Source organism: Psittacula echo (assembly GCF_963264785.1).
Source record: "Psittacula echo genome assembly, chromosome: 1".
NCBI lineage: Eukaryota > Metazoa > Chordata > Aves > Psittaciformes > Psittacidae > Psittacula > Psittacula echo.
Window position 1 is genome coordinate 105,630,974 of NC_137735.1, and position 23,900 is coordinate 105,654,873.

At 44.1% G+C, this 23,900-nt stretch overlaps 1 protein-coding gene across 1 annotated transcript; it reads left to right on the plus strand.

Moving 5' to 3' along the window:
• Positions 1–2,938: 2,938 nt before the first annotated feature.
• SSPN (sarcospan) lies at positions 2,939–22,407 on the plus strand (the record flags this gene model as incomplete). Its single annotated transcript, XM_080636887.1, is given in 4 exon segments — positions 2,939–3,095; positions 3,098–3,426; positions 16,041–16,127; positions 22,042–22,407. Coding segments are annotated over 4 exon segments (939 nt in total).
• Positions 22,408–23,900: the final 1,493 nt, after the last annotated feature.

The window sequence follows — 23,900 nt, forward strand, 5'->3', positions numbered from 1 at the left end:
AAAAGCTCACCGGTAGAAGCAGGTGAGCTGTCATCCAGTCAGTATGTTACTCAAACAACCATGTGAACACCAGGAGCAGCAAAGCAGAAGGTAGCTGCAAACTGCTCCCACTGGACAAGGTCCTGCTGCCCTTCACCATGGGCAGGGTATCTCCCCGTGCAGCCACACTATACGCAGCCTAGGAGAGGCACCCTGTCTCAGCATGACCAGGGCAGATGGCACCTAATGTCTTTGGTTTCCTTGGGAAAACCAAGTGCTCCAAGTGGTACAGCTACTCTAGACCCAACAGCTGTGAGAAGGCAAACTGATCTATACTAACTGCGTTTCATAGTTTCATACCCGAGGCTTTCAGACTCTGGACACCAGCAATACGACTAGGATTTTCAAAGGGGCTGCAGGAGGTTGGGACCCAGGCGCATTTCCCCGTAGGACACATTCATCCTGCTGCTCATGGAGTGTGGCTTTCTTTTTGAGACACTTGCTGTGCAGAAAGATCTTTAGGTGCCTGTTTTAAGAGAGATTCTTGGACCAGGAGATAAACAAGGGCTGTTACTGACTCTAAGGTAAGTGCTAGTTCATTTTATTGACTTTGGGTTAATTCCTGTTCATCCTCCTCAGGCAATTATTCCCCCTGAAACTAACATTCATGACATGTTGTCATAAATAAAGCAGTTGGATTTTGGCCCCTTTTAGAAGACAACAAACATAAATCTAGCTCCAACACAAATCCAGGTGCTAAAAACAGGGGTTTTCCTGGGGGGAAAAAAAAAACGGTAAAGATTTATGGGGTAGAACTGGGGAAATGGGCAGGCAGAAAGGAAAAGAAACTCTAACTTAGTTTAACTCTCATATTTATTATTAGGGGAGATGTTCAACATGTGTTCTCAGCTTTGCATCTGCTTCCCTATCTGGCCTTGGTGAGGATCCTTGAACACCTCCTCCCTCTCAAAGCTCTGGTTAAACATACTTGCATGTGGCTTTGAGATCAAGAGGCAAGGTACACCGGTGAGTGCAAGTTATCGTAAGAACGTTTTAAAAAGTGGATGATGGTGACAAAACATCTTGGAGAGAAGCTTTGAAAGCGTGGTACAGTAAGCAACATGGCCAGGGAAGAAGGTTTTTTCTTTCTTTTGTTTTTAACCTCTACTTTCTTTGCCTTTTCCTTTTTTGAGCAACATATCTTCATCTTGCTCTATGGATCTAGCACGAGAGTTATGTGTGCAGAAAGCCTCTGAAATCACTTTGTTTCTAGTTTTCTTTCATACACTCAGTAATATAAATAACCAAAGAGGATATTGCTTAACCCATAAACCAAAGTGACATCATAATTTATTAATACAGAAGACACAGTTCATTGCTGTTAAATGCCATAAAGAGCTGGAAATAGAGTAGTTTCTCAGAAGGCATTGCCAATATGTCAAAGGAAAGATTTCCTTGATGCTGTCTCAGCATGCGTAAGATCCTCTCCAAGTACTTCAACATTTTGGTTATTCCCTCCTGAACCACTCTGCAGCATTCAAAGGCAGCTTTGCTGGTGACTTCTCCAACATCTGACATCTTCTTCCTGCCTTCCCTACTCCTCCCAGTGCTTTGCTCTTGTCACCTGCTCAGATTGACTCCTCTATGCGAAGGGTAATAAAAACCCACATAGACAAATGATGGGGACAGAGCTGGCTGGCCCATTTATACTGCTCCAGCTGATGGTGAGGCAGTACAAGCCCATGTGTCCTCACAGTGTCCTGTGACAGTGGTGGGGACAGAGCTGCACACACGGAGGAAGGGTTTCAGTGCTCTGCTGGTCCCGATGCAGCTCCTGGCTCATAGGAGGGCAATACAACAGGCTGTACGCACCCGGGCCATGCACCAGCAAAGCATTTAAGCACCTGCTTACCCCTAAGCTTTTGAGTAAGCTCTGGTGTGAGCTAAGCACAGGCATTGTGGCAGCCTCCTGCTTCCCACGGACTTCCCTTCCAAAGACGTGTGCACGGCCACTGGCATCGCCTCCATAGGACTGCTCACCACCCACCGACTCTTGCTCCCTCCTATTCAATGTCTAACTCTTCAGACCTCAGCCCCTGCCCTGGGACCCCCACCAGCATCCAAGAAGCTGTGCCAGGGCTCCCAGCTCTGGGTTCACCTCCAGAGCAATTTTAGTGTAGTGTGCTATCCCCAAGCACCAGCATGAGCCAACATATGGACAAATTGCAATGATCACATGTCCACAATAATGCATCCCTCTCCCTTTTAGGTAAGATTAACAATCTTCTTGGTATGGACAACTTGCAGCCCTGGAAACTTGCTCAGCAGATATTCAGCTCTGTGCTCTACCTGTACTTGTACAGAAGCACCAGTCCTCATTGCTGGTCCCTGTCTGCTTCATCATAAAACATGCCTAGCTGTGCTTTTGCAACTTTCGGGAAGAGACAGGATTCCTTTTGGCTCCCTAGGATATTAATTTGAATTTTTACTTGTTAATTTCATACTTTCCATACACGTAGTCAACTCCCTCCCACTGAAATGCCCCTATTTAATCTGATTCAGCTGGTGTATGAAACATGCCCGTTGTGTGCTTGGTGCTGCTTGGGTTCACTGAGTTACACTCTGCGTGCCAGTAATCCCCAGGGGAGCCACGGCGTGATGAGCTCCTACCTGCCTGCTCAGTGCGCGCACAGGCACTTGATCACTCCCGCCTCCCTGGTGAGACAGATTTCCCTCCTGTTTATCAGCTGGCAATGCAAACTGCCTGCACGCTCTTTGCCTGTCCAGCTCCTCCACAAACATGCACACTCATGTGTGCTCACACCTATGTGTGTAAGCCGCGGTGGCACGCATGCTCAGCTGTGTGTACACAGCCAGTCCTTGTGTGTACACAGCAGAGCCGGTGCCTGCACGTTGGCAGTTCACTACCCCCCTCGAATCCCCCTCTTCTCTGGGCTATATGTGGCATTTCGAAGCTCTGACAATCTGCTCCAAATGTTTTCCATATTTGTTCAGCCTCCTTGATTCAAATACCAGGAACAACTCAGCCAGCACAAAGCAAAGCTTTGGGGGGCAAAAAACCTCACACCCCCATCAGCGTGCACACACACACACGCACGTGAAAACCTAAAGTTCATCAGCATGGGAAAGAAGGAGAAGAAACCCCAGCACAGCACATCCCTGAAGGCACCTGAAGGGGAGAAAAGCACTGACTCGAGCAAGACGCAGGAGTCTGCGATGAAGAAGAAGAAGCAGAAGAAAACCAAGGGGGATCCCAAAGCTGGCCAGGAGGAGGAATCCCATACTTGTTGTGGCTGCCGTTTCCCACTGCTGTTTGCTTTGTTGCAGCTGGCATTAGGCGTCTCTGTAACAGTGCTGGGCTTCCTTATGGCAGGCATCAGTTCTTCTCTGCTAGTCAGAGACACTCCATATTGGGCTGGGATAATTGTAAGCATAAAGTCTGTTTCTCCATAAAGTGCCTTTGCCAGCATTAATGCAAGTTGCATGACGCTCCACTTTAGACTAACCAACTGCATGCACAACGCCATTTGAGTTATGCTAACTAAATATTCCTGGGATTAAATGTCTGGGTATACTTTCCCAAGGAAACTGCTCCTGCAGAATAACACAATCTTTCTTATTCTTCCCTGCAGTACGCAACAGACCTTAAATAAAACGCAGGGTTGCTGTTCACTAGACGTATTTACTAACTCCTGCTTTGCAGTGAACTCCTGTCTGGTGATGCTGAAAAAAACCATTGATTACTTACACTGCCTTCCCCGTTTCCCCACCAAATATTAACTATCAGGTTTTAGAAGTGGGAGCGTAACTCTAGAATTTGCAACTTTTAGCTGGCTGTGTTGGTAATAACGAGAGGAGAGACATGGCTGTCTTTCCAGCTTCCTCGCTGTGCTGCGTCGTAGAACCGCTGTTATTTAAACCCCTTCCTACCTGCTGCTCCCACAGCTGAGGGACAGACCGCTCGTGGCCATGGGGAAGGGGCTGGCTCAGTGGTGGGTAGCGTGGCAGGGAAAAAAAGCGCGTCCCAGGGCCCGTCGGCCAAGTCACATGCAGTTCTGAGTGACATGCCAGCCTCGCCGTGTGGGCTGCTGGTGACAGGGTAAAGGGCAGGGTCCTGCTGGGTGTAGATAGGAGGCATCCCCGGTGGGGAAGCCTTGGCTTGTCCCAGCATCTGCTGAGCTGGGGAGGAGGTGAAGGGTCTCGGTGCTGTGCACAGTGTAGACCCACATGGTCGTGTGCTCAGGGATGTGTGGTTTGCCTGTGGAGGGACAGGGTCAGTGATTCATTATGGACTGTAGTGATAGGACAAGTGGTAACGGGTTCACACTTAAACAAGGGAAGTTTAGACTGGATATAAGGAAAAAGTTCTTTACTGTGAGGGTGGTGAGGCACTGGAATGAGTGGCCCAGGGAGGTTGTGAATGCTCCATCCCTGGTGGTGTTCAAGGCCAGGTTGGACAGAGCCTTGGGTGGCATGGTTTGGTGTGAGGTGTCCCTGCCCATGGCAGGGGGTTTGGAACTAGATGATCTTAAGGTCCTTTCCAACTCTAATTATTCTGTGATTCTATGATTCTATGATTATGAGCCTGGGATGTGCCATGGATGTGATTTAGTGTGCATTTCCCCCCCCCCCCCCCAGGCAGCAGGCTTCAGGAAAAATACATACTGATGTGTTAGCACTGTTTTGTATGTTTTTAGACTGTAAGAACTCCCAGCAAATAAATTCATGTTTAGGCACTTGAAGATTTCTTGATGCGCTAAACAGCTGTGGGAGCCTCTTCCGTGAATGTAATTCTTTGCTAGTCAGAGGATTATCTGAACACCTGAACTGTTTAGGGTTTGCTGTATTAATCCTGTTGGATGACCTCCCGAAGAGTGGAAGGGGCAGGGCCTGAGCTGCCAGAGGAAGAGGTTTCTTACTCATCTGGTCCTTCTTGTTTCTCTTCCAACTGAAGAGGTATGTGATGTTTTGCAGGGTGAGAGCCTGCCCTTGCTGAGGGAGGAGAACTTCCTCCTGGGGTTTTCACTGTTACAAACCAGGGGATAGTATAGATGATAAAATAGCAGCATGTGACATTTTCACTGCTTTTGTTTATTTTGGGGAATCGGGAGGTCAGATTTTGCATTTTCCAGACCACACGAGTAGTATCCCAGTTTTGAAAGGGCTTTTTCACTAGAAAAAACTAGGGAAAGAGTGAGCTGGACTGAACTAGAATGAAGTTAGGTATATGAGAAAAGCCAAGGAAGCAGCCCCTGGCCCATGGGAATGTCACCAGTGTCCAAACAGCATCCATCCGAGATATTCACGTATGCCTGATCTCCCTCAGGGAGGCCTGAAACCCCTCAAAAGTCACTACTTTCTGAAAACAGAGTTCTAACCCCTCACTTTCATCAACAGCCACAAGCAGCAGTGACATTTATATGACCACATCAGGCAAAGCTCTGCCATGGCTGATGCGCTATGGGAGTAGTGCAAAGCACGTATCTGAGGGGCAAAATGCAGGAGGTATGAAATGATGCTGCATTTACTTTGTTCCTGTTCTGTGATGTCTCTATGGAGGTATTTGGTGCTCACTGGGACATTGGATGGTGATGTCCAGGAACAGCTGAGCTGGAGTTTATGGGTGTGCAGGTCACAGGGTGCTGCTACTGAGCTGTGGAGTGGCCTCTGGAGAGCTGGGAGGGTAAACAGGTCCGTGAAGGAAGACCCTTGGTTATGACATCCTACGTGTGGCTGGGTGTCCTGTGGGCTGGCTCTTGGGCTGCTGTGAGAGGCTGCATGCAGGGCATATAGGTAGAGGCTGGATGACACATGTGCTGCTTGAGAACAAACCTCCTGGCAGAAAGTGACTTCCCAAAACTCATTTGTTTGCAGAGAAATGAGCAGCAGAACAGAAAGATGTGGTGTAAAATACCAGAGCATATTTGTTTTAGTAGCATCCCACTCAAGTGCTCTTTTTAAAGGACTTGATTAGTATTCAGAATCAAGAACTTAAAAAATCTATTATGGAGACCTTTTTAGCAACATTAGAGATAATGGGTGAAGCTCATTCCTAGTGTTACTCCTTTGGAATTACACCAGGGCTGGATTTGACCCCACGGCTGTTAATGCAGCATGACAGAAAAATGATGGAAAAGTGTAAATGTGCTAAATAGACCCTGATTGACTGAAAGGTGGGGTTTTTTTCTTTTTTTTCTTAATTAGTGGCAAAATGGTTATACTGTTCCTTGCTGAAAATCAAGTGCTTTAGTGCATTGCCATGAATGAAGAGGAACTTCTTTAGAGAAGTAGCAAGAGTAAAAAAGCTACCAAGGAACACCACGCAAGGCAGTCTGAACTAAACTGGTTCAAAACCTGACTGCCTAGGTTTGTGAGAATAGCACAGGCCAGGAACTGGGTTTACCATCCAGTGGAATAATTGTGGCCAGTGATTCACTGGCAGGGAGAGGAGAAGGTCCTCAACACCCTGAGGGGTGCCTGGCACCAGCCCTTCCCTCCTGCAGCTCCTGCAGAAGGAAAAAATACAGCTTGTGTTGCATCAGAATCATTTCACCATGAAACCTGGCTAAAACCTACTAGTTGGAAATGGATTTCATCTGAAATCCGTGGGACATGAGTCAGAAACCAAAGGAAAGTTTTATGGACAGAAACCACGGAGCCTATGTGATTTACCACTTCTGCTTCAGTCTCAACAACCTATTCCCTGTAAAATTACTCTGCCACATTGCTAGGAACAGGATAATAAATACAATTAAAAACAGGCAGGTGTTTGAAGCACTTGTTTCACCTACCTGTAGCCATTTACAGTGAAGATGGCCATGTCTCTCCTCCCTGAGACCGGTCTGGGGCACCCAAATCTGCAGGCTGTACCACCCTGGCAGTCTCTTCCTTCTTGCTGTTTTGAAGGAGCTTGGACAAAATCTTCACAAATTCACCCAAGACTGCAGGGCTTTATTTTTGCTTTTTTTTTTTCTTATCTCTTTTTTCTGTGTCTTGCCACTGACTTGCTGCATAGCTTTGGGCAAGTTACTTAACCTTGCTAAGACTTTGTTATTTCCCCTGTAAAGTGGGGTTAATAATGGCTATCTGTCAGCCCCTGCTTTGAGATACTCAGATGAAAAGTGTTGCAGGAACAGTAGATATTAATGGTATCCTTTTCATTCTTTTTCATTAGCTTGTGGCCTTTTGACACCCAGAACAAGAAACGATGTATTTCCCCTTGAAAAATCTGCTCTTAGATTATTTCCTGTGATCAAAAGTTGGGAATATCAGTTTTCATAGGCAAGCTCCCTTTCAGCCCCATTTTGCAGACTCAGGCAGTTAAGAAAGTTACAGAAATGCTCATCAGAAATGATTATCCATGCTGTTTATTATTTCTGTCAGAACGTTATTTAAGATCCATATATATGGTTGGACGTACACAAAACTGGGTTTTTAAAAGACATTAAGCAAAAAAAAGCTGTTTCTCAAGCAGCTCGTGGCTCCAGATGTCACTTATGCTATTGCAAAAAGTATCTCAAAAGACCTGTCAGGGGCTGAGCCCTCAGCCCAGGAGCTCTGATGCTTCTCCTTGCTCAGCCCTTTCATGGCCACATCTCCTCTGTGTTTCCCAGGCCAGAGGGTCCCTGAGCTTTACTCAAGGGGTAACCATGGCTTGTTGCTTTCTGGCATCGGTGCTCAAGCATTGGCTTGCCCTGATGAAGTGAGGCTGATGTGGGGCTTTGTGGTGCAAAAGGCAGGCAGACTTTTACCTGAAAAAGTAATTTAATTATTCTTCATTTACTTGGAGTCAGAAATGTTTGTGTCTAAGTTTTTATATATTTTTAAAGAAGCTTCAAAAAGAAAAAAAAAAAAAAAGCCAAAACTTTCGGAAACAAATTCTTTGCTTTGAGCATCTCACAGACAAGTGAGACAAATGAAGATCCCATGATGGCTGAAAAAAGCAGCTGTGAGGGATGGTTTGCAGGAGATGCGGGGCATTGCATGGGCGCACCAGGGAATGGTGCAAGGCAACCTGGGCTGGCAAAGGAGTTTGGCTGGCTTTCAGGCTTCAAAGATCTTTTAGTGCTTAGTACAACATAGGTGAAACAGCCAGGACTATCTCCTGACACTGTGTATTCCTATCAGATGATAATAATAGAGGTGTTTGTTTAATTGATGTACTCCTGCATGAGTCTGACTCAGATGGTGGGTCCTGCCACTGACTCAGCACATGCTCATGGGTTGGTAAACCTGAGTGCCAAAATCAATAGCGCTGCCCGTAACAGGCAGTGTTAACCCAGCCTCTGCCTCTTTAGGCTGTCAGGGTTTGTGCCATTTTGAGGCTGGAAGGGCAGGAAGCTCCCCGCACCCAGCACCCTCTTTGGCATGTAGAGCTCTCAGCAAAGTCACTCTGGCATCCTGAGTTCCTAGGGAAGCAGCAAGACCCCTAAAATTAAGCTGAACTTTTGAAATGGTAGAAGATAGCAACAGGGAGAGGCCATGAGCCTGAAAATGGATGCAATGATGGTGGTGCATATAACTGTTAAAAAGAAGCTTTGAGAATGTTGTTGTGAGATGGATGCTGAAGGAATGAAGCATTGTATACAGACGTCTAGGGAAAGAAGGATGGTACCATGTTATAAAGTGATATAAATTAGAAACTGAGGCTGTGTCCTGATGATTAGCTGGGGTTGGTTAAGCCTGTGCTCCTCTGGCCTGGAATGAATTTGCTGTACCTGTAGCTGTTCCTATAACATAGATGGTTTCCCTGGCTCCATGTAACAAAGCAATTCATGGGCCGCATTGTCTGTGACAGTTTCCCCACAGATGAGGCTCTGTAGATTTTCCCACCTGAAAGCCTTTCTCACATGATAAAACTAGGCAAACCTGTATGGGTGAACCCCTGTCAGCCTCCTTGCCTTTCTCTTTCCAGATCCTCACGTCTGCTGGATGTAACATTTTTCCACAAGGCTGGACGCTATGGCTGCACAGTGGTGGTCCTGCTAATCATCAGATAACCACTTTCTGTGTGAGGCAACCTTTTTATCTTCCTAGAGAGGGTCAATAATTGGGAAGCATCCCCAGCTAGAGCGAGAGACAACCGATCCCCGTCCGTATTGATATGGGGGATGATTGACTATTCAAAACCCCCCAAAACGTGTTCTCTTTTAAAGCGTGAAAGAAGAGAGATGCTTTCTTGTTAGCCCTGGCTCCTTGCTGGGGTTTTGTTGTTGTTGCTTTTGACACCTTTCCTACAGCAATTGTGGAGGTGGCTTTCAGTCAGGCTTTCCCTCCTGTATAGCCTTGCTGCGTTTTTAACTTTTACTTGTTATTAGGGAAACCCATACCAATTTTAAATGAAAGGTGGCACTTTAAAACTGTGCTGTCAAAGCACCATTCCACTAATGGAAATTATAGTCAGGCAGGCATCCATTTTTTGTACAAGCTAGGTTCGATTAGCCATGGGCTAATATCAAAAGGTCTGAGGAAGGACTGCCTTCAAGAAGAGCCTCCAAGTTTAGGTATTTAATTGAACCTTCTCCAAAGTATGTGAAACTCTGGATGGTATGCGAAGTATGGTGCATGCAACATGCTATGGTGAGGTTTCCAGTGCTTGTTTGTAGCCATATATGTGTGTAGCACCAGAGCTGTATTCCTCAGAGCCCTCTGCCATTAAATCTCATCATTTTCTAAGAGTGAGTATGCATTGCTGCCTCATTTTCTCAAATCCATACTTCTATTTTGATCAGATATAAGTTGGAAAACTTTGTGGGAGAAAATGTTGAAATGTTCAGTAAGAATGGTTTGAGAAGGTCTATGTGATACCTGGTCAAGTGCTGATCTAATTTTGGACACCAGTGTGGTTTAGCCCCTTGGTCTAGCTACAGCCTTGAGGGGAAGGAGGGAGGTAATCAGAGTTCCTGGCTGGATTGTGCTTGTGCAAAAAGCCTAGGTAAGATTTGGAGAGGGAGATTGTTCAAACAGGTTTCCTCACCTAGGCAACCTTATGGCTATGGAGATCATGGCTTTCCATAGGTTTATAGTCCTGCACACATCTCAAAGTCATTTTCATGTAGCACTCAGCCATGCTGCACTTGCAAATCACTACTGGCTCTTGGAATTTTTAATTTTTTTGTTTTCGTTTTTGTTCCCTCACGCATTTAACCACCCAGCACCATATTTCTGACTTAACAGCAGTAATGGACTGCTGCTGCAGCTCCTGCTTTGGAAATGATGGTAACCCTTGACTTGGGAATTAAATCTTACCGTAGCACAAGTGACCATTTCTCTGCTGAGCAACTGACATCAGCAGCAAATATTGTTAAGGAAAAATACCATTTCATTTGATTATGAAGGTTCTTGCAGGGTTTTGATGACTTTACAGAATTGTGCATCTGCTGTGGTGTATTATTGTATGGCTTGAAGGGACCTGTAGTAAAGACATCGTTATTTTATTCTGTAGGTGGGGCAGGGACGGTCAGTTATTATGGGTTTTATGGCTGTTAAGAGGATGATTTCCTAGTTGATGATGGCCTTTGCCTGCAACCACAATATACATGTTCATCATTATTGTTACAGCTATTATTTCTGGGAGTAATTTATATGTAACTAGACTGTCCTTAAACCTAATAAGAAATCTGTAAGCAGAAAAAACACATTAAGGTGCAATACCTCTGTGTGGCAGACTGCCTTCTTTTACATGTGGTAGTGAGACCCAGGCTGACCTGAGGCTGATGAAAGCTAGCAGTGAAAGCTGGTGTTACAGGCAGCTTTCACTACAGTTTCCTCAAACCTCATAAAGTGAATACTCATCAGAGTTGCTGTCTACAACAGACTGTACAGATGTCTGGCATCAGAGATGATCCTGGTTTGTCATGGCAAAACTAAAAAGAAAATGTTATTTCTTACATCAAAGTCTATGTCCATTGGGAGCGTTAAATTTGATGGATAACATGGCTTCTGCAAAGTTGTGGATAGGAGCTAAGCCTTGCTATATCTGATAAAGCAGGTTAGCCATCAAGCCAAATATCACTTCTGAGGGTAAGCCAGAGACTTCAGGGATAGCTACTGGAGATAGATAACTTCTTTACCCTTGTCCCTACAAACAGAAAGATCCTTAGTGTCTTGAAGTGAGTAATGATAAAATAACTTGTCCATAATGAAAAGTTCTTCATTATTACATTAATCATTCCCCTGAAGTTTGAGAGGTTACATTCTTATTAAAAAGGAAGAGTCCACCTGTGGGTCTCAGCCATGCTGTGTGGTATTGCACCATATATATTTGAGAGGTATTGTCCTCCAAGGTGTTTGCTTTCTGCCCCTAAAGGTTGTTGCAGGAGGTTCATGCTAACAAGCCCCCATATCAAGAGCTGATGACCTATACTATCTCTTTGTGAGTGATTGCAGCATTTGTATTGTGATATGGCATAGACCAAAGATGCTCCCTTGAACCAGATTGTTGCCTCCTTCCTTTATTTCTTGGTGGTTTCCAACTCTCCCGCTTTATCCACGTGCCAGAGTTTCAAAGATGCTCTGGGTAGGAAACACTTTGCTGGAGAAAACCACCTAGTCTATAGCAACACTCAGGCTAAAACTGTAGCAGTAACAAAAGAAAAGACAGTTTCACAAGCATACAAAGGAGAGATGCAAACAGACTAGAGAAATCTGTGGTTTGAAATCTGTCGAACTAAAGCAAACCACATTACCATGTTAGCATGCAAAGATAATGAATGCAAACCACAGTGGAAATATGTGCTTTATGCGTTCATATTTCCCCCAATTACACACATTACGTACCCATCTTCATCACTACCATGTGGTGCCCTTGTGCTGCTTGTACACCTTGTGTTTAGTCCTTGCAGGACCACAGATGAGTGAGCTGCAGGGAGCTGAGGACAGGGAGAGTGGCTCCGTTGCCCCAAACCTCATGATCCTCTCTGGGTGGCAATGTCTGTGGGCTTTGTCCAAACACCCTTCTGCATTGCCATCTGTGTGTTCCTGTTGGAGATGACAAGCCTGTTTTTCTCACCCATGACACTTTTAAGAAGTGTCATAAGTTTAGTGGGAGGGACAGGCTTGGCTGATGCAGGAGGATGCTGTCGCCATGCTGGGCAGGGCGTCAGCCCGCTAAGCTTCAGTGGTAGCTGAAGCTCTTCAGCACAGTGATACCAGCTAAAGTAATGCTGATGGTGAGGGATTTGGGGTACACAAAGGCTGAAATTGATCTTATTTACAGCTTGAGTTCTGGTTTTAAGATGATCAAGATATGTAAAGGCATGCTCCTTGCAAGTATCGAATGTGTACTGTGGTATGGTTGCAGTCTCACTGTTGAGCCATCTATTTTGCAGCAATGTGTGAGGCTCCAAGCTGTGAGAAACACCCAGTTGCACTTGCATGCAGGGAGAGCTGGTTTGCCAAAGTCCTGAAGAGCCAAGGACTGCATGCTAGATCTCCAGGGGTGCAGGGATCCTTCCAGGCAAATTGACTGGGACCCACTCTTCAATGCAGTTGGGTCAGGTCCTGTTCCTGATTAAATCCCTAGAAACTTAATTCAGTTCTCATGACAACAGGCTCTAGCCCTCTTTGGGGTGGAGGCAGCTTGAAAAATGTCTACTTCAATTTTGTAGTTTAAAAGCCAATAATTCTTAAGTCACTTTTCCACCCTGAGATGCTCCTGCCCAATGGAAGGAAGGTCTATTGCTTCCCATGAAACAAAAAAGTAGTATTGAAACAGCATAAACTTCTCAAGTTTCTTAGCAACCTCTAGTAAAGAGCTGTTTTCCCAGGTCTGTGAACTGGGGTGTTTCCTTAACCAAAATTAAATCTATACCCTTCCTAAATACTTCTGTATTACATTTGGGTCTTTTTCTAGACAGCACTTTTCTAAATATAAGTTCTTTCCTTGGATAGCCTTTCATACCACTACCTATTCTGCAAATGGTGTGTTAGTCCATCTGGATATTTTGAAATAGGATCTGGAAATGAAGTTGAGTTGAAATTTACTCAGCACAGAAATGCATATTTCTAGCTTTCCAGATTACAGTTGCAAAAGCTGATCTAATTAACTGCTATTCTGCAGCTTTTATAGGATCTATTTTATTTGTATAACAAATACTTATTGACTGGTGGCAAGCAAGTGCTAAAGCAAGTTCAACTGCATTTTATGTTGTGTGCTTAGTCAATAAGGCATAGGAAATGTATGCTTCGTGCTGGGATATTGCAGTGGCTATTGAAGCATTAGGACACAGGATTACCTAATGCTACTTAGCAATCAGCATCAACAGCATCGGTAATGTGCCTGCAGCTGTCTTAGTTACTTAGCGGGTTCTAAAAAATATTTAACAGAGGATTTTTATAGTTAGTCTATTACACTTCACAGGTATAATTCAAAACTAGTCTATTAATAATGTATAAAATAGAAGCATAAAGCCGTTTTCTGTATAAATGTTCCACACTTTGGTTTGCTCCAATGATCGAATTTACCTTTAAAGAACCAAAATGTAAAACATCTATGGGCCATAATTCTCAGCAACATTATTTTTTACTTTCAGTTACAAAAATACACATCTCTGGTTAAGAGCAAATGTTGGTATATTGTTATAAAAGAAATATTTAAGCCTTCTGAAATATCCTGCCCAAGACTCGCCAGAATCCTGACCCAGTGTAATCTTTTCTAAGTACCCCTCTACAAATGTGCCTCTTCAAGTATCCCTGAGTATATTTTTAAAATCCCAGAGGAACTTTAGAAAGCACGTGCAGGCATGGAAATCCTTTTAAACACAGTCTTTTGTGTGGGAAGCTTTCTGAAGAGACCTGATCCTGCCACACTGAAAACTGGTGGGGTTTTTGCAGGAGCTGTGCAATGCACTTGATGGTAGAGAGAGTATTTCACTGCTGGTATCTGACTCTGCCTTCGGAAATGAATGCAGCTCTGTCGGGTTTCTGTGGGAAAACAGGCACAGTCCCATGATGTCTCACAGGAGTAACCTGAAGGCAAATCTGGCCCTTGGTTCCTGTAAGCATAAATGCCTACTAGCATAGCTGAAGCAAAGCAAGTCTAATTTATTGCTCATAACAAGATCCTTCAGCACCAGATCCTGGAAATACTTAGGTTTAGCTTTGACATGTGCGGCCCCTTTGATTTCACATGAATTTGGGCATGTAATGTTAAGTGAGTATATTTAAGAATATTTTTTAGTTCTCACTTCATGTTCTTTCCTTCAGCCACTATTGTCACTGGAGGAATTTATCATTTGGGTATCACTAGATATGATCTCCTTAAGATTTAAGTTTTATGGGCATGTTAATTGAATTAAAAGATTAATACACAGTCCAAGGGACCAAGGACATAGGTGATTAATCCTGAGAAATAAAACATGGGTGAGTCACGTAGAAGCACTATAGGGCAAAAAGAAATCCAGCACTGAAGGACCTTTGACAAGGAAGGTTGTTTTTTCCCCCAAAAGCCCTGTCAGCTATGGCTGTCAACAATAAAAAGAAGAAAACAAATAAATTGGAGGCCATGTGTAAGTCATAGGACCAGAATATAAATACACATGACATGGAAAGGAGTAAATAATACTGACGCTTTCTTTAGAAATGTTCTCAGGCAATAATTCTATTCATGTCCTACTGAAATGACATGAAATAAAACTTTATGAGGAAAAGTGTTATTAATCACACAGGTTCTTGAGGGCATGACTACCTGTGTATTGAGAGGCACTCTTCCTTTACGCTGCCTAGTGCCTTATACCAAAAATGCAGATATAAAGAAAACTGGGGTATTTTATGCATCAGATCATAAAGGAAATGTGTTTCACCATTGCTGTCTAGAAAGACAGTTATGCATTTTTCACTGCAGGTCAAGCAGTTTCCTATGAAGCTGGAAATCTGGATGTGAACAGCAGTGCCAGAGCACACAGCAAGCAGGCAGGGATGGGGCTGTGAAGGAGTCCCACACTCCTGCTGGCGTCTCCATGGTGTAGACCCACTCTCGAGCAAAGGCAACTCACACCTGGGTCTGGCCTGAGAGGGCAAATCCCACTGCTCTGGGAAAGCAGAACACATCAAATTAATGAGAAGTCTTCAAACCCCCTGAAGTAAAATGAAGGGGGGAAAAAATACAGTTTCTTGCTGTTGTCACTGAGAATTTAATACCTATCATTTATAATCAAGGTGCTCCTAGCAAGGAGGTCAACACTTGCTCCTGGCCATGTGTGAAGACAAGACCTCTGAAAGCGTGCTGGCTGATCTCAGCTAAGGTCCCTTCTAACGCTTATCATACTGGGCTAGCTCCTCAGAGCAGGATCTTCCCCCTTACATGGCTGGAAAATGCCTTCCAGTGAATATGTGCTCCTGCAAATAAATCTCAATCTTCAGAATTAATAATAAAGACAGTTAAATGAGTAATAAAGTACATAAATACTTTTTCATTGCTGTTAACCTTCAGTAATTACTACCACAGGGCTAAAATGCAGTGTCAGGTTGCAGGACAGATGTCTTCTTTGAGAAGGTGTCCGCTCCAGGAGAGGGTGAAAGCCACCCCTATAAACTGTGCTGCTTCTGATCCAGTGGCAGCTATGGTTATTACTGATTTACAACTTGCACTGGTGACATAAGAACCCTGGCAGCACTCAGTGGTACACAGAATGGTGGTCTTTGGGCTTGCAAGTCCAACTTCATAAGCCTTCTGCTCCTTTTTGATAGTTAGTTACATGGACAAAAACTCAAAATATATCCTCAAGGCTATTGCTGGGCTGTGTCTTTGTAGGTTTGATTCAAAAAGTCCCTCTGAGAAAGTTTTTCGTACTTCAATGCCTGTAAAGTGAAAGGTAAAGTTCTTCCCTCCTCGCAGGTGCATCCACAAGTACGAGGCTCTTACGTGCATGGCTGTAGCCCCTACTTGGACAACTTCACTTACACACTGCTCCTTGAGTTACGGTCCTGCTAACACAGAAAGGTGTTTTGGCTTGAAAAGAAAAGAAATAATTCTTTTTGTGGGTTTATTTGTTAGTTTATTTTCTTTAACTTTGACACATTTTATACCTCTTCTGTTGCAGGTCTGTGTGGTGTCCTTAGTGGGATTTGTTATGCTTTGCATTTCATACCAACCTGATGAGAAGACGTGTGTGCAGTTCACAGTAAAGGTACCTTGACTTTAATTTATTTTCCTTCTCATGTCATTAAATATAATCAGAAAAACTGATACCGGAGATATTTTTTAAGACCACATGAAAAGAAGTGAAAATGCACCTGAAATGCAAGAATGGTTTTCTGGTATTTTCCAGGCAGCTAAGGAAGAAACTGTAGCCTGTAAAGGAGAAACTCTAATAACAAATATTTCAAATCAGAGCAATATCAGAACAAATCAGAACATGGTGGGGTTTTTTGCCATGTTTTAAGAGTATCAAAGAGATCTGGATCAACAAAGCTGGAATAACTTGGGAAGCGTTCAGTGAAAGACTGAGAGTTACTGATGAAGTAGAAATACTCATAGAGTTGGATCAGATGTAGGGTGGTATAAAATGGGTCCACTTTAATCAAGTTTTAATTTTTAATGTGATCTAAGAAGCATCTCAGCATCTTCCCAGCAGATTTGCTCCTCACCATGAAATAAGAAACTGCATAGGCACAAGTGGCTATAAAAAAAGTGTGGCCGCAAATCTCTATCTGCCCAGCTCCATGGCTGGGGATAGAGAGGCTGTACCTGAGCACTGACAGCTACGTGTCAGCACACGGTGCCTTGTGTCAGGGTGAGGCACTAGTGAACATGGGAAAGCATTAGCCAACCATAGAATCAAGCATTCTTCCACTAAGCAAATTCCCATCAGAGCATTCCAATAGAGGTGCAGAAACCCTGCCTTAGTCCCCAAAACTATGCTTCATTGACACTGGTAAATGGCTAGAAAAGAAAGGCTAAGAATGCTTCTTCCAGATGGGGCATTTTTAACACCATTTTCCTGGGCTATTTTTTCTCATTATTGTAATTTTCTGAGCTCTTAATATTTTGCAGACACGTAACAATCAAGAAAAATACTGATGCAAGCAACACAAAATAACAGTGATTATTAACTGAAAAAGGCAGAAGGAAGTAAAATGCAAGGAGTGGCTTTTTGAAACCTGGCATTCATCCTGCCTTTAGAAATTAGACCCCGGTTTGTCTTTTGTGCCTCTCTCAAGCTTCTCCCATACTTACATAAAGAAAGGGAGAAGAACAACAATTGTTTCTGCGCTTTGATTGCCTCCACATTCTCGCCTGTCACCTTTACACCCACAAGTAAGCCTTATAGCTGCCCAGGGAGCTGCCGGGCTGGGCGGGAGCTGCCACACCAGGCTTTTTATTGCTTGCCCTGCAGCGTTAAATTGAACTTGGCATCCAAGCAGGAAGGGAGTCATCCCTCGTGGTGGGAACAGCATGTTGGGCTGGGCAGCTCAGATGTCTCTGCCACCCTTAGTAACACCGCCCACCCTGGCAGTGAGGAACATCGGCAGAATTAGAGATGAGGTCTCCCTTGAAAGACTTCTGGTTTGGTCCATAGCCCATGGACTGATGCCTACCCGAGGCATTCTCCTCCCCAAAATCTACCTTCCCCAGGTTTCCTATTGCAGCATGCCACAAAACTCCATCTTGACCAGGCTGTTCATCTCTCCTGTCCCATGTTCGCACTGGGAGCCATTGTTCCACAATGCCTCCCTTCTTCACTGCCTTTCTGAAGAAATGGCTTCTGGCTGCAGGGCACGTACCTATTTTAAACAAAGTTGGAGCTAAGAGTCTCCTCCAGCCCTTTGGTCATACATCTCATATTAGGACTCATCTAAATCCCCAATATCACTTTTCAGATGTTCAGCTGTCAGTGAAAGGCTGTCTCTGAACCAAAAAAATATCACAAGGCTGAGGATGCAAAATTGCCATCATGAGACAAAGCCAAGTAACTCTGGTCATTCTCTCTTGCTCGGGGTCTTGATGCTTCGTCCAGCAGTGTGGTTGGGTTCAGCCCTATCTGCTGTGGCTGTCCTCTCAAGGGACTTCTTCCCTAGCCCAGGCCCTGCCCTCAGGCTGGTGCCCACTGAGACTGCACATGGCTGCTGAGCATCATCCTAGAAGAAAATCTTGTCTGGACTTCTCTGCAGTGCAAAGAGCACCCTGGAATTCTTTGCCTAGGTCACTTTGGAAGGAGGACCACAGACAGCCACAGGCCTAGAGGATGTTGTTTAACCCCTGAGGTGACCCTATGACCACTGAGAGTGACACCCTCAGGGTGGGAAACAGCAGGAGACATGTACAGTCCTCTCTGCCTTCCTCCTTCTCAACAGCTGCTTCTTTCATTTCACACTTGCATGAGCCCTGGATCCTGTTAAAGAAGGAGGTGTTAGAACTCCTTTTGGCAGAAGTCTCTTCATGAGACTACTGAGGGTATCCACTACACCTTGTGCATCCATGAAAAAGGGAGACCACTACCCAAAGGGAGGGTGGCTTTGCCCTTTGGGGGAGTAATGGCAAGTCCCAGGCTAAATTTCTGCCTTGCCCCATCTCTGCATCAGCAGGAAACATGCCCTGTAGTATGGCAAAGCAGCATGTCCAGCTATTACGTGTGTATTTGAGAGGGGACATCCTCTTCCCTTGTCCAAAACCAACCAACCAAAAATCCCCACATAGGAAAATCTTGAGATCTCCTGTGGACTTCCTGGGCTATCTGCTAATGTTTGACGATCATTCATTGTGGTCCTCATCACAGCATCTTCCACAGTAGCATGACACCCTCCTGCTCGCACAGCCACAGCTTCCCACGCCATAACACACATAGCGGTTCCTGTTCCCTGCACAGTCACGCCTGAGTCACCACCACCTTCAAAAGAGGTTCCCTGGATCCATGTCTACAAACACTTCTGGTTTCACCTCTGATAACTATGAGAAGCCTTTTCCACAAGGACCTTGATCCATCTTAGGTTCCTGAATTTTATCTGGCACAGAGCAAAACTTTTGCCAGTAAATATTGTTACAAGTTTCTTCCTCATATAAGGAGCCTGGAGGAGGGAGAGCTGCCATGCTCTGACCTCATCATATGCTGTCTCTCCCTGCTTCCTTTTTCTCCTTCCATTCAAACAGTAATTGCAATGCCTATCTCTCTGAGTCTGTTAAAAAACAGTTTTCCAGTGGCAAGTTCTGGTTCCTGGGCAGAGCTTACTACAAGGTTGTATTTGTGATACTGAAGTTGCTTCCGAGGCTGGCATGTGGTTAATCTGCTGATGGGATCTCAGCACTTGTTGTCTTGTACTCCCTCACAGGCAGTACTTGCATTTGCCTCACCTTTGATATTTGGAAATGTGTTCATTTTCAGCAGCTTGCAGAGAGATTTCTCTGCAAACATCTTGTGAGAATAATAAGCTATTTGGATATCGCCAGTGGCCCCATGCATCTCTGTTCAGCTCTGAAGATTCTCTGTTCGGATCTGAAGATTGCTGGAAGAGCTGCCCATGTAATTTGGATACTGAGATTTCCTTCCCTTTAGGTACACAACAGGCAAATTCTTGCTTACTGTACTTGGAGTGTAGCTTAGGCTGTGGATTTCATCCTGGTTTGTCCTGACTTTGGGTAGAAGTTGGCAGCTAAATAAAATACCTGCCAAGGGAGAATCAGGCACGTTGTGTAGTCTTGGCTTAATATCTCATTTATTAGGGAGACCTGATTCTGTCTTCTGCTGATGTGAATCTGGGGACTTCCAGACAGTCCACTAGGACTCCTACATTGCACAACAACTTTCATCTCTCAGAGAATGTCCATTTTCCATTTTCTCTATCAAACACATTTGCACCATCTTTTAAAGTAATGCCATCAGTTTATGTATTACCACATCTTTGTTTGTAAGGGGCCCATCAATCAGTAGTTCTCCTTTTTCTCTGTGCTTTATGTGAGGAGGTGTCCCCATTCTCCAACTTCACCTTTCTTATGGACCCTTTCCTTGAAAGTAATTGCATTTAACAAAAGCCACCCTCATTTTGAAGCTGCTCTTGGTTTAAGGCTGCACGGGATGTCTTTAAGTTTAATAGTAGCCAAGTCTTGGAAATTAAGATCTTGCTTTAAGAACTTGGTGATCTGGGGAGAAAATTTATACAGTGCTTTAAGATCTGCAATAAGCCCAAATATTTTCTTTTTCAAGCCGGCAAATGAATAGGAAGATTGATTCACACTGTAGATAGAAGACAAGTACACCAGGAGCATGAATTTTATCAAGACATACATACTTGGAGTTTCAAGATCATAAAAAATGCTTTTATATTGATAGTTTGCTTGCAGTATTGAGGTTAAGAGAGAGAAAGAGAGAAGCTGCTGTTTAAAATAACAGATTCCCAACCATGCCATGTGTCTGACAGATGAGATGCCAAGAAAAATAAATGTTTCTACAGTGCTGAACAGAACCAAAAATGCTATTTTGGCTAAACACAGAATATGATTTTAAAATACATTCACACATATTTTGTATGCAGCACAGCAACTGCCAGTTCCAGCTATCAAAAGTGAGGGAAGTCCATATGCTCTGGTATCTGAAGGTCTCAGGTGTAACTCAGAGTGACAAAGGGTCTGAGTTGCTGCCAGCTTCCATGTGTTTGTGGGGGTGGACTCTACATAGCTACTCTTGATAAAAGCCACCCTATTTTAAAGCTGCCACTGGTGTAAGGAGTAGTGGAGTGACAAGCAGACCTTTGTTCTTCTTATGCCATATCGCTGAGATATGAAGAGCGCTCACTGCTCTTTCGCACCTTTGAAAGACTTCTCCATGTTTATGGGGCAAGTTTTAGAGGGAAATTGAGCACAGCATGCACTTTTTGTGGAGATTTGAATTCATGCTCCACAGTAGGGCCTGGTAAGCAAGTAGGCTGGCTGCATTCACAGGGCCACAAGCAGAAGACCAGCCACCTCACTGCCTGATTTGCAAGTATAAATCAGATTTGTTTGGGCATGCAAACCAAGAGCTGGGAATAACACATGAACAAAGTTTCAAAAACACCTACTTCTCAGTACAGCCTGGGATGTCAGCCCAAGCCTCAGTCTGCTCAGTTCTGCTTCAAGGCAACTTTATCGATTTATCTCAGCTGATGACTCTGGCCCATGCAGGTACAAGGAAGATGCTCCCTCCCTCTCTCTAAAGCTTCTGGCTGTACAGAGACATTGATTTCTCAGTGCTTTCTTCAGGTCTCAAAATTGCAAGGCAATACTCATATAAAATATGCAAGGCAGAATTATTGTTCTTGAGATAACCTGCTGTCATGGTTTAACCCCAGCCAGCAACTGAGCACCATGCAGCTGCTTGCTCAGTCCCCCTGCCCCTGGTGGGATGGGGAGGAGAATCTGAAAAAAAGGTAAAACTAATGAGTTAAGAACAGTTTCACAATTGAAATAAAGTAAAATATAATGGCAACAACAACAGAAATAACAACAACAATAATAATAAAAAAGGGAGATAACAAAAAGAGAGAGGAATAAACCCCTATAAACACAAGTGATGCATAATACAATTGCACACCACCCGCTGACTGATACCCAGCCTGTCGCAGACCAGCAATCAATCAGTGGGTCCTGGCCAACTCCTCTCAGTTTATATACTGAGCATGACATGCTGTGGTATGGAGTATCTCTTTGACTAGTTTGGGTCTCTGCTCCCTCACAGCTTCTTGTGCCCCTCCTTACTGGCAGAGCATGAGAGACTGAAAAGTCCTTAACTTGAAGTAAGCACTCCTCAGCAACAACTAAAACATTGGTGTGTTATCAGCATTATTCTCAACCTAGATCCAAACCACAGCACTATATTAGCTACTAGGAAGAAAATTATCTCTAAATTAGCTCTATCCCAGCTGGAACCAACTCACTTGCTAAACTTTGCATCACCTGGGAGTTATAGCTATCTTGCAATTTTTGAAGAATACAATGTCCAGGTAGTACCTTGAATGCACGTGTTCCCTGTGAAGTCCATGTGCAAGCATTCATTCTGTTTTCCTCATTATCCATGTAGCTGGAAAAAGTGAGGGTTTTTCTTTATTTTTTCTTTTTTTGCTTTCTTTCAGTTGATGTATTTTCTCCTGAGCGCCCTGGGTCTGGTTGCCTGTGTTTTGGCAGTGGCTTTTGCTGCACACCATTATTTGCAGATGACAAAATTTACCTGCAACACCATCTTTGAGTCCTGCCAGTGCAAACTGGACACTGCAGACCCCCTTGGTAGAACCTTCATCTATCAGGATGCAGCTGACTGTGACAGCCTCACCAGCATGCTCAACCTGTACCTACTTCTGCAGATGGCTCTCAATCTGGTCGCAGCCCTGGTGTGTCTATCAGCATGCTTCGTGATGTGGAAGCACAGATACCAGGTCTTCTATGTGGGAGTTCGGTTCTACTCTTTAACTGCTACTGAAGGCCAGAAACAGAAAGTGTAGGTCTGGGCTGGCAGGGGTTAGCCAAGGAATGGAAAATGTCAGAATACTGCCACCATAGACACCACAGATGGATGAGCATTTACAAGGTTTATGACAAGGAAAAACATTCACACAGTTTAATGAATACATTTTTCAATCATTTTAACAGCATTTCATATGGCTGCTCTTGCAAAAGGTCTCTTGTAAGATGATGTAGATGTCACAAAGTCCTAAAGATGCAGCTGTACAAATATTCACCAAAGAGGATCTTGAATAACCATAGACAAAATGAAAGCTTAAAAAATCATTGGGAACCCATCTGCAGGGCTACAGCTGTTAAGATGAAGAATCCGTTTCCATCACTGGTATCTGTTCTTGCCTTCAGAGAAGCTATGCCAATTTTTATGAGACAAGGATCTGGTCCAAGTGCTTAATTATAATTATGCTGATCATGCCTAGGGAATATGTTGTCTCTTGCATGCTCTGGGCATAACCCACACTAACGTAATGAGGGCTTAACTTATGGAAAATTAATAAGGGAGGTCAAGACTCTTCAAATGAAGGTTGAGACCGACAGCAGAGTGAATATAAACAACTGCCATATGAAATATATGTAAGACCTTTCAGAGTGACTAATGATACAGGTTACCAATTACTAATAAGCAACAGTATGAGTGGTTCACTAATGGGAATTTGGGGATGTTTTTGATCTCCAGACACGTTCCTCCCCACTTTCAGAGAAAAGATCAATTAAGAAACCTTGAGTTGCACTCCTGAAGTGGAGGACCCTAAATCACTAGTCACTTTGAAAACTATGTTGTCATTGCTCTAATGGCAATCCCAGGTCCCAAGCCCGGTGTCTAGCCAGTTCCACCAATTATACTCCAAGCACAAAAGGCCAAATGCATTTTTGGTGTAACTCCTCTGAAGACAATCAGCCTTATGAACCAGGAGTGGAGTTGGGCCAAAAGCCCTGAAAGATATATCCTTGCAACAATGAATGTTTTTAAAATGGGGTGGAGGGAGGGAAGCAAGAAGAGACTGCCAGTCTCCCAAAGACATCATTTATAATGATGAAGGCAAAAGAATAGCTTTCTTAATAAGCAGTATAGAATAACAAACCACATTCAAGCAGTGCTTTTTCACTGTGAAAGTGTGGCTCTAGAAGTGCTTTATGACTTACTAGCCTTATACCAAGACAAGTATGTTGGTTTGTCCCTTGAACTGACATTTCTACTAGCACAGCATGGACTTCCAAGTGTAGGAGCAATTCCAAACTGGCAGCATTTTGCACTGCCTGCTGATAGATATCTGTGCAAGGGCAAGCCAGCTGGTGCTCACGCCCTGCGATAAATAGGGATTTCCCTATCCTGGCCAGAACATGGGTGTCTCTGAGGTGGGGTGGAGCAATCACATGCCTCAAAAACTGTGCCATAATCGTTAGCAAGGAGGAAGCAAATAAAATTTCAAGAAGGCTTCAAAGAAGCAAAACCTTTCTGTTTCTGCAGCAAAAA